General features: G+C 40.1%; 1 protein-coding gene across 2 annotated transcripts; it reads right to left on the minus strand.

Annotated features, from left to right (window-relative positions):
• Positions 1-932: 932 nt before the first annotated feature.
• On the minus strand, positions 933-5,183 carry pdcd10b (programmed cell death 10b). Of its 2 annotated transcripts, none has more exons than XM_053628702.1 (8): positions 5,027-5,183; positions 4,144-4,385; positions 3,921-3,974; positions 3,135-3,252; positions 2,735-2,861; positions 2,440-2,518; positions 1,671-1,753; positions 933-1,214 (listed from the first exon to the last, which is right to left on the minus strand). In XM_053628702.1, the coding sequence occupies exons 2-8, from the start codon at positions 4,231-4,233 to the stop codon at positions 1,133-1,135; spliced, it is 633 nt and encodes a 210-aa protein (XP_053484677.1). In that variant the 5' UTR covers positions 4,234-4,385; positions 5,027-5,183; the 3' UTR covers positions 933-1,132. The 2 variants fall into 2 exon arrangements, with proteins under 2 accessions (XP_053484677.1, XP_053484679.1); XM_053628704.1 differs by having other exon boundaries at positions 4,144-4,374; positions 5,027-5,150.
• Between the last annotated feature and the right edge of the window lie 6,498 nt (positions 5,184-11,681).

Genomic DNA, 11,681 nt, shown 5'->3' on the forward strand with positions numbered 1-11,681 from the left:
AGTGATAAAAAACATCAACACCACCACCGTCCCAGCCTGCAGCAGTGTCTCTCTCTACACCTGATACAATCACTCACACTAACACCATTACAGCTGTGGAGTACAGGGAAGAAAGGAGGGAGGGAGGGAAGGAAAGGGTGGAAGGAAATAAGGAGGGAGGGAAAAGAAAGTACTTTTAGAGAAAATAAATGAAACTAAAGAAATAGAAATAAAGAATAGAAGTAAAAAAAGAAAGAAATAGGAAAAAGAAAAGGCAAAAGAAAGGAAAACAAATAAAATAAAAATGACAAAAGGTAAGGAGGAAAAAGTAAGAGAAATAAAAGAGAAAAATGAAAGAGAATAGTAGATGGAAAGAAAGAGTTGAAATAGATTTGAATGATTTAAATGATTTCTGGTTTACAGACTTTGTTAGCTAGCAGGCTAATATCTGCTAACCTGACAGGATTTCTGAGGTCAGATGTAGAAATGTTGTGATCTTTATGATCAGTGCTAGTGAGAGCGAACAGTACAGAATGACTTCACTTCCTGAGTGGATCGTTATGAGTGCTTCAGGTATTTATAAATTTGTACAATCTTCACTGCTAGCACTAACTAGTTAGCTAATGTGTATTAATTAGCTAATACTTCCACTGACTGGATTTTAAAATCAGATAAATACATTTTTATAATTGAATATTAGCATGCTACCTAATTAGCAAACCATGGTAACCAGCTAATTAGCAAGAAAGCAAGCCAATCATCTGTTACTTTATTCTGGTAGCTTGTAGCATACTAGTTAAGTGGCAAACCAGTTATTTATATGCAAGGTAGCCTACCAAGCCCGTGAGTTAGCAAGCTGATAGGAGTGTGTAAGTAAACAGAGTGTGTGAATCAGTTTAACGCTAATGTTCATTACACACGAGCAAGTGTTATAAACCGCACTGAGACACACAGGATGTTTATTATTTCTTTTATTAGTTTCCTCCATTTTATAAATTACACTTTTAAAAAGAGGAAAAAGGGAAAAAGACAAAAAGATGAAAGAAAAAAAAGACTTTTGTATATTACATTATAACAGGAATTTCCCATAAACTCTCACACTCATCCTCTCTCTCGCTCTCTCACTCTCTCTCTCACACGCTCTCTCGGTTCCCTAGGCGACGGTTTTGAAGGTCTGCAGGATCAGGTTGGTTTGGTGAATCAGCCGGTTGGCACTAATGAACACGTTTATTGCTCTGAGGGTCAAAAAACACACAAAACTCATTAATAATAATAATAATAAGAAGAAGAAGAAGAAGAACTGTAAACGTTATTCTAATTATTATTCACAGATTCGACAATAATGCTAGATAAGACATATTTTCAGTAATATTAGCACCAAGCTAACAAAAACGCACTCTGGAAATCCCTAGCTCGGACAAAACGGGACTCATTTAACTCATTTAACAGAGCGAATCTCTGCTGTGTCCAAAAGATTCACTAACTCAATTGACTCACTGAACAAGAACAGAGCAAATCATGGCTGGTGCCCAAAACAATCACTGACTCAGTTGATTCACTGAACAGTAGAGGAGTGACTCTTGGTCGCAGTGTTTGAGTTTGCAGATGATTCACTGATTCGTTCACCTTCGCGATTCTGTCAGAAGGACTGAATCACACTTCATTGAAAGTCATCACAACTCATCACTTACTTTCCATCTTTGAAGTAGGTCTTCAGTGTGTCGCTGAAACTTTTAGAGTATTTCACAAATTCCTTCTTTTGGTGTTCAAGAGCCTGTAAGCAAACAAACAAACAAACAAATAAATAAATAAAAAGCTGCACGTCCGATGCTCTGTGATCACATTAACCCCTTAACCATGTTTTAGACTGCTTCAGATTGGATCTCTACATCCACGACCAAGAGGAAAATAAAGTCCAGGTCCTCACTGACTGGGATTAAGGCACCTCACTCTGATCTTAGATTCATTTTACACTAATATGTTAATCTTACAGTAATAGTGCCTTAATCTTGAAATGAATGTGAAAAAAAACACACTGAGGTTAAGTGCGTGTTAGATTAGTCTAGCGATGGGTAACGCATGTGTTAGATTAGTCTAGTGTTGGGTTACGCGCGTGTTAGATTAGTCTAGCGTTGGGTTATGCGCGTGTTAGATTAGTCTAGCGTTGGGTTACGCACGTGTTAGATTAGTCTAGCGTTGGGTTACGCGCGTGTTAGATTAGTCTAGCGTGGGTTAATAGGATATATCAGCATTAGCTTTTTTCTCGCTGGACATTTCATACGGGATTATTGCAGACTTGTGGACTTTACAGAAAGCACCACTGCATTCTCTTTCCTTTTACAAAATGGCGGACATTTACATTTTCGTTAATCCTACTTTAATCCGACGTTTATGTTAACGTTACATATTCTTAATCTAAAGGTAACATTACACTAATGTTAACGTGTGTGTGTGTCCCACCCTGCGGTTCTGATAGTGGTATTTCTTGAAGACGTTGTTGACGGTGTCCAGCAGCTCCTTTATGGCACTGGCGATGTCTCTGTGAAAGTCACAGACAGAAATCAGGATGAAATATTATTTTAAATGAAAGCTGTACAGTGTACAGGGGCATGCGGAGTGAGATGGTAAGACTGAGATTATGTTTCATGCCCCCGTGTCAGGGGGTTTACGGTAACGCTGCTGCAGCTGACAGCAAGCGAGGACATGAGGACAGGAAGTGGAGGAGGAAGAGGAGTGTGGTGTGTGTGCGTCTTACTTTATAGTCTGGAGGAAGCGAACTCTGTCATTTATCTCGTCTGGAATTTTACTCAGGATCTGCTTCAGCGCTCTGGCTTTTTCATTCAGATCCTGAAACTCCTGCTCCGGCCTCTCGATCAGATACTCTGGGAAAACACAAACACACAGAGTAAAGAAACAATACCCCTTACACACACCATTATTTAACCAACACACCCTAATTTATATTCAGAAGCATATCACTTACATAACCCACCCCTAACTGACCATCATACACACGTCAGTTAATAACTGATTGGTGTTAATCATGCAACACGCATATCATATACATGAAACTGATCTACAGACACCATTTACATAAACCACCATCTAATTTTACATTAAACACATTTCTTACTGCGCGAAGAATACAATCGTACCTTCAACATCGTCCGCAGCCATGCGCAGTAATGACTCTGTGAAATTAATCTCCACGTTTTTCTTCTCCAGGATCTTCATGATGATGTCCTGAGTGAGACCCGGGTTCTCCTTCTCTGCCTTAACAAAAAATATATATCTATAACTAGAGCTAATAAACCCATAGATTTAATCATGCACTCAGCTCTGACAGCACACCATCGTCATCACATGGAAAACTTCAGCGTAAAACAAGAGGGTGTGGCCTAAACCTTCCATTACTTACCCAACCATTACAGCTCATTTACATAAACATACCCTGTCTTTATATCTAATTTACATAAAACACACCTGATTCTACATCCAATTTACATAAAACAACCAACAAAGGCTTTTCATCTAATTTACATAAAACACACCCTGGCTTTTCATCCAATTTGCATAAAACACACCCTGGCTTTTCATCCAATTTACAATAAATACACCCTAAACATGCAGCAATCTAATAGAATGAACTTGTTTACACCAGACCTAATTTTACAAGACCCAATTTTTACAAGGACCAGTTTTATATATATATATATATATATATATATATATATATATATATATATATATAATTTGCATAAGATGTGCCCTAATTTCACATTAAGCACAGCTCGGTTCTACGTGTAATTTATAAAAAAGAAATCCCTTTCTCCATAACCATAGCCTAAGTGTTAATTTGATCACACTTCCTGCTTAGTGACGTTAGTAAAGAAGTAAAGGTGACCCGTCTGATTTAAATGTCCAGGTGTGAGCAAACGTACTTTAATAAACGCTGCACGGAGAGTCTGAGCCGCTGACAGGTTTATTCTCTCCAGCTGTGTCAGAAAGCCCACACACACACACACACACACACACACACACACACACACACAGGAAAGCGTTAATCAGCATCACATACATCATTTCATCACACAGCTGCTGTAAAGTGAATAATCACCTCATCAGGCTATAAATTACAGGAGCTGGACTTTGTGGCGAGATTACCTCGTTGAAGACGGGATACATGACGGCATACAACGTCATCGAGACCATGGAACTCATCTCAGCTTCATTCTTCATCTCTTCCATTGTCATCCTCAATACATCAACCGCATGGGAGGGAAAGCTAAGTGGAACTGGAAGAAGCGGTGAAGGAACGTGATTTGGAGAACACCACGACTACAACTCCAGGAACAGCAGAAGACCAGGAACACCCCGACTCCGGGAATCCTGCAGCTGGATCAGTTCTGACATTTCAGGATAGAATGACGGCATTAATTCAGACACACTCCTCTCTTCTCAATTCATTCCATCTGCTGTATACGAGTTCAGTGTACACACCTGATCCAGTTCTCTCTCTCTCTCTCTCTCACACACACACACACACACACACACACACACACACACTCTCTCTCTCTCTCTCTCTCTCTCTCTCTCTTCCTGAGGTTAATATGGGTGTGTTACAGATGAACAAAACACTCAAATATCCAGCAGAGGAAAAGTAAACACTAAACACTGCCCAAGCCTACGAGATCAGACCTGTAATAAATCTCTAATAAACATGTTACAAACTTCTTACAGTCACTATAACAGCCGTTTCAATAATAAAGCGCTCCTTCGTTAGCAATGATAGCTTCATTTTGTAGCACACGGAAGAATATCTAAAAATCTTAATCTTCATTACAGTCCAATATGTTAGTAATAAAGCAGAAAATTAACATTAATTAATATTATAATAAGTAAAAAAGCTGGAAAGTGCAGAGCAGGTCACAGACGGTGAGCGAAACTAGCGTTAGCATTTCTCAGCCAGCGTCCATCTAAATCAAACGGAAATGGCGACGTTCTGGACCACAAAAGAACCCAATCCTACACCAACACCGATAAATACCTTTTAAAATGTCTCAGTTATAAAACCAGGCTGAGATTAAACAGCGCTATCCGCCCCTCCGGCCGCTAACTCCGCTCATAGAGTCGCTAGTTTCTCCGTTCAGAAGGCGGAAGAGTTCTGCTCGAGCTGCGTATGTGGTGACGACTTCCGCCCGGCAACCAATCAGGAGACAATATTCCAGGCCCCTTCCCTGCTGCCTGGAAGACTTCAGTAGTGCAGCCTGAACAGAGCTGAGCGGCTTTAGGATTTAAACTGCTGAAGTTCTCACCAAATTTACTGCGTTTTTCATCTGTCAGGAGCAAGAAAAGTAACAGAAATGTGAATTTATAGATTTATAAACCTCACGATTATCCTTTACACTTCTTTATTTTGAGTATTTTGGACTTAAAGTAGACAAAATTAACTATATTAAAGGAATCTGAGGCCGTTTTAAAAAGAAATTCTACCCAAAATATTCTTAATGACTTTATACTTTGTGATACTTTAGTATTTTATGACTTTCCCCCCTCCCCCCATTCATATACACTTAACAAACAGCTGCTTTGTGTAGAATTACTGTAGTTTGCGTTTAAGCCCCGCCCCTTTATTTGATTGACATCAACGTTTATCAAAGTAAAGTGCTCATCTTCACAACAATCTGAAGTGAAAATCACCACCAACAATTACTGAGAAAATGAATCTCCCCTCTGTGTACTTCGGAGCACAGAGGAACACAATACTTTATCGTACATCACCACTCCTGAATACCCCAAAGTTCATTACTTTCCTATAACACCAAGTGTATTATTCCTCTTCCACCACAGCAATTTGTCAACGATTACAATTTTCTATTTATTAAAGCAGGACATGTCATACTTTTTATCCGATTATTGTTGCATTTAATGTTTGTGAAACAAGTTAGTTCATGTTCTGACTGATGCTATAGCAGCTATAAACAGTCGTTCCCTCACCAGCCTATTGTTATTCTCTCGAACAAAACGAAAAACTGAAAAGAAGCCTAAACTCCTCTGTCCTGGAGATGTGGGAAAACTTAAAGTTACAGCCTCTGACTGTTACAAAGCGCTGACACGGGAGACTCCTTCCATACAAGTTACATCAATTATGGAAATAATCAGATCAACATTTACACACGTTCGCGTGGAGCGTCCACCGTGAATGAGTTGTTACTGTGGTCAAGCACATCAATCTAAACCATATTGGTTAATTTCGGACAATAGTGCAAATCACAGGAAACTAGCCCCGTATAAACAGTATAAACAGCACTGTGTCATTCATCAGTAAATAAAAATGGGAAAGGTTGGTAAATTGCTGTGGTATAAGAGGAATAAAACACTTGAGGAAACAATTATATACATGAGGAATTTTTTTCTGGAACATTTAGTTTAAAGTTCAAACCTGGTATTAAATCCGATCACAAGCAGACAGTGTTAAATAATCTCCAGGTGTGAGAAGGGTCTGATGTGATCCCGTTTCTCTGTATGGTGCAGCATGGCGCGGGTGGAGATTAACATGAGTTCATCTATGAATCTATAAATAGTATTTTCCAGTGGAGCTGTTTTTCTTTATTGTGTAATCAAAGTGCTTTGGTGTGGTTTTAAACCACTTTAGTTAATGTCTCTGTTTGGGTTTCACTGTTTTAACTGTATTTAATGATGAAGGCGGAGATGGGTGAAGTTACTCTTTCCACTCAACAACAACTGGAAACTAATTTTTATTCCCTCACAAAATGGACTTCTAATGAATTCTGGAACAAATGAACAATCTGCACTATACTGAAAGAGAAAAAACACAAAGCAATGAACTCAGACTCAGACCTGCTCAGTCTCCAGAAAATTAATGTTTTGGTTAAAAACCTTTTTTTCCCCCATTTTATCCTGAGGAGGTGCAAACTCAAGGAGATACACTCGACTTTAAATATAATGGTAGGAACAAAACTCATAGTGAAAATAAAACACAAGGAAAATGATAATGTTGGAAATGATATAGTTGTTTTATAAAGCCTGAAATCATCATCACGTCTAAATGCCTTTGAGTCACCGTGAAGCTTCTTATGAGGAACAGCGTGGTGAAGCTCCTCAGAGAAATACAGTAAACATGGCAGGCACATGCACATGAACAAAGAGAAACACATATAGATTTAATCACAATTATCACTCCAGTCATCTTTCATTCTGAGTTCTTCATCATCTCCAAAATCTCCATTTTGTCCATCTCCACCATTTGTCACTCTCCTCCATCTTCTCAGATTTGTCCATCTCTGTCATCTCCACGTTCTTCAACTCGTTCATGTCCTCTCTCTTCTTCACCTCCTCCGTCTCCTCCAGTTGCTGTACAGTAACGTTCTGCTGGACATCTCGCGTTAGCCGGGTTGTGTTCTGGTACGCTCTGAGGTTCTGCTGCACGTTCATGGACCTGCAGGTCTCCTCCATGACTCTGAGACAGGAAGTGGAGATGTCACGGGAGATCTTCTGGATGTGGTTTCTCAGTGAGGAGATCTCCATCTTCAACTCCTCATTGGCCTGGAGGAGAATCTTCTGCATCACGTGTGAGTCCTCCATCATGATGAAAATCTTCTCCCAACGTAATCGCTCTTCACCATCACAGGGACAAGGGGAAGCTTCCGCTGGGAAACAAATGACGATCAGGAGTGTTACTGACACACACACACACACACACTTTATTATTTACACCCGATGTCCTACACTGTTCATCTCTGACTTTTGAACGTTCTGGAGGTCTTCTGTTTCACACACACATTCCTCGTGTGCTCCCACGTGATGGCTGTCAACCATGTTGTTTTGGAATTTGTGAATTGGTTTTGCAGTATCATACATATATCTGTCTCTCTGTTTGTAGATCTAAATGTATATCTGTTTATCTGTCTAGCCGTCTATCTACAGTGCATCTGGAAAGTATTCACAGCGCTTCACTTTTCCCACATTTTGTTATCTTACAGCCTTATTCCAAAATGGATTAAATTCATTATTTTCCTCAAAATTCTACAAACAATACCCCATAATGACAACGGGAAAGAAGTTTGTTTGAGATCTTTGCAAATTTACTAAAAATAAAAAACAAAAAAGGCACATTTACATAAGTATTCACAGCCTTTGCTCAATACTTTGTTGAAGCACCTTTGGCACCAATTACAGCCTCAAGTCTTTTTGAGAATGATGCTACAAGCTTGGCACACCTATTTTTGGGCAGTTTCTCCCATTCTTCTTTGCAGGACCTCTCAAGCTCCATCAGGTTGGATGGGGAGCATCGGTGCACAGCCATTTTCAGATCTCTCCAGAGATGTTCAATCGGGTTCAAGTCTGGGCTCTGGCTGGGCCACTCAAGGACATTCACAGAGTTGTCCTGTAGCCACTCCTTTGTTATCTTGGCTGTGTGCTTAGGGTCGTTGTCCTGTTGGAAGATAAACCTTCACCCCAGTCTGAGGTCCAGAGCGCTCTGGAGCAGGTTTTCATCAAGGATGTCTCTGTACATTGCTGCATTCATCTTTTCCTCGATCCTGACTAGTCTCCCAGTTCCTGCCACTGAAAAACATCCCCACAGCGTGATGCTTCCACCACCATGCTTCACTGTAGGGATGGCATTGGCCAGGTGATGACTGGTGCCTGGTTTCCTCCAGACATGACGCTTGCCATTCAGGCCAAAGAGTTCAATCTTTGTTCATTCTTCGGTCTGAGAGTCCTTCAGGGGCCTTTTGGCAAACTCCAGGCGGGTTGTCATGTGCCTTTTACTGAGGAGTGGCTTCCATCTGGCCACTCTACCATTCAGGCCTGATTGATGGAGTTCTGCAGAGATGGTTGTTCTTCTGGAAGGTTCTCCTCTCTCCACAGAGACACACTGGAGCTCTGTCCGAGTGACCATAGGGTTTTTGGTCACGTCCCCGACTAAGGCCCTTCTCCCCCGATCGCTCAGTTTGGCCGGGCGGCCAGCTCTAGGAAGAGTCCTGCTGGTTCCAGACTTCTTCTATTTATGGATGATGGAGGGCACTGTGCTCATTGGGACCTTCAATGCTGCAGAACTGTTTCTGTACCCTTCCCCAGATCTGTGCCTCAATACAATCCTATCTCGGAGATCTACAGACAATTCCTTGGATTTCATGGCTTGGCTTGTGCTCTGACATGCATTATTGACTGTGGGACCTTATATAGACAGGTGTGTGCCTTTCCAAATCATGTCCAATCAACTGAATTTACCACAGGTGGACTCCAATCAAGTTGTAGAAACATCTCAAGGATGATCAGTGGAAACAGGATGCACCTGAGTTCAATTTTAAGTGTCATGGCAAAAGCTGTGAATACTTATGTAAATGTGCTTTTTTTGTTTTTTATTTTTAATAAATTTGCAAAGATTTCAAACAAACTTCTTTCAAGTTGTCATTATGGGGTATTGTTTGTAGAATTTTGAGGAAAATAATGAATTTAATACATATTGGAATGAGGCTATCACATTACAAAATGTGGAAAAAGTGAAGTGCTGTGAATACTTTCCAGATGTACTGTATCTGTCTGTTTATCTATCTATCTGTCTGTCTCTACATCATTGATTCATAATAACACATAGTTTATTTTTAACATCACTGAATAATTCTCATTTATTCCGTTTACAGAAATTATTATTCACTAAACAATATACAAGGCTCAATGTCTGTTACTGCTGAAGTAAAACACAGAGTAAATTCTGACTCACTCTCCTGCTGATCTCCATCTGTGATGTCATTATAGGAGAAAGCTAAAAAATCCTCATAGTTATAACCCAATCCGTTCCTGCTGAGAAGCGAGAAAATCCAGATGAGGAACAGAGCTTTACTCACACACATGATACGCCCAGATCTAACACACCTCTTTATTAACACACTGGTTTACCCTCTGTGTCTCTGTGCAGAATAAACACAGTGTGCAGTGGCCTTTTAAACTAGACTTGGGTTTGGAGGAGGCTCTTACTGTGTGTGTGTGTGTGTGTGTGTGTGTGTGTGTGTGTGTGTGTGTGTGTAATAAGAGAGAGCCTGAGGGGGGTTCCCTCCTCATTTCCTCTTCTGGAACATCCTAAAGGTGAAGAGAGAGAGAGAGAGAAACATGAGCCTCATCTTCTTCACACTCAGGTCCTTCAGAGTTGTCATTCATCACCATGACGTGTTTATTCAGCACATATGCCACACCACTGAGACTAGATAAGCTGCACTTTTAAAAAACAACTCATCATACTGTCTCACAAACACTCTCCAGATCACCTGAACCAGCAAAGAGAGAGAGAGAGATGTTCAGTGTGAGGCTTGCTCTACCATTTAGATCTTTGTGTGACAGTTTGGTCCATCATGTTACTCAAAACTTCCAGAACTAGAGAATTATTTACAAGGTTTGTCCCTCTGAGGAACCCCTGAAAGGTTTCCCTGGATTTCTCTTTCAGACAGAGTTCTATGTCTAAGTAGAATCTCTTTAGGAAGCAAAGAAAGACACATGCGACACTGTATTGAGAAGGACACACGTGACACTGCTCGAATGTGTCTAAAAGAAAGGTTCTTTAGAGCGACGGGTGTCTTTGTTATCATCCACACAGAGCCTGCAGACAGCTTTCTAGAGTTAGAAGCTAAAGAACCTTTTGATTGATGGAACTTGGATCTTTGTTGATGCAACAGAGAGCTAAAAGAAATTGTCGTCAAAAATATTATCTTAATCCTGAAAGATATTTGTGGTGGAAAATGTTTATTCGGTTTACTGTGACAACAACAGGAAGAATAGAAGTGTGGAACAGAAGGTTCTTTAGAGAAACCAAAATGGCTCTTTTATGGCCTCATTCTCAAGAATGTTTTCTGAAACCTTTATGTTTAACAGTGTAGTTAGAAGCTGATGTTAAAAACAATACGGGATGTTTTTGTCCTTTATCTGTCTGTCTGTCTCTTTATCTATCTCTCTGTCTGTATTGTCTCCTTGCCTGTCTCTCTCTCTCTTTCTCTCTTTGTGTATCCACTATTTTGGACATTAATGACACTGTATTTATAGAAAGTGAAGGTGTGACTCCATTTGAAACTCATAAAATCATTTATAAAGTAATAAAGAGTTAACAAGTGTAATACAGAATGTGGTTCTGGATGTGTCACTGTGTGTGTGTGTGTTTGTGTGTGTCAGCAGTTACACTACTGTTTACCTAAACTGGAAGTAGAAGCAAATAAAGTGATGAGATTCTTAGTAAGAAAGAGAGGGTTGAACTTCAGTTCCTGTAAGAGCGATTAAACTCTCAGAAGGAGGACATGTGAGAATTTCATCAGGAAGCTGAAGGTCAGAGGTCACATCTCCACCCATATCACTGACACCTGTCTCTCTCTCCACTTCCTCTTGGCTGGAACTCGGAATGAATTACTCATTACATCATCAGCAAACTGCTGCGGACGGAAAATGACCGAGATCATTTTCACTTCAATGTACCTGTCTGTCTGTCTGTCTGTCTGTCTCTGTCTGTCTGAGATCATGTTCACTCAGTGTACCTGTCTAACATAATCTCTGCTTTCATCTGCCTCAAATACATCCAACAGGGTTTTATATTCACTCTCACTGCAGACTAACGCTAGCTAACGCGGGGTTTTTAAAACGTTTTTAAAAAAAAAAGTTTTGCCATGAAATTTATACAAACACAACACACCAACATT

Source organism: Ictalurus furcatus, chromosome 7, assembly GCF_023375685.1.
Source record: "Ictalurus furcatus strain D&B chromosome 7, Billie_1.0, whole genome shotgun sequence".
In the NCBI taxonomy this organism is placed as follows: domain Eukaryota; kingdom Metazoa; phylum Chordata; class Actinopteri; order Siluriformes; family Ictaluridae; genus Ictalurus; species Ictalurus furcatus.

Coding starts and splice junctions, on each gene's coding strand:
- pdcd10b (XM_053628702.1), bottom strand. CDS start 4,233: ATGACAATGGAAGAGATGAAGAATGAAGCTGAGATGAGTTCCATGGTC. Junction 3,975..4,143: donor TGTATCCCGTCTTCAACGAG/GTAATCTCGCCA, acceptor TTTCTGACACAG/CTGGAGAGAATAAACCTGTC. Junction 1,754..2,439: donor ACCACTATCAGAACCGCAGG/GTGGGACACACA, acceptor GTTTGCTTACAG/GCTCTTGAACACCAAAAGAA.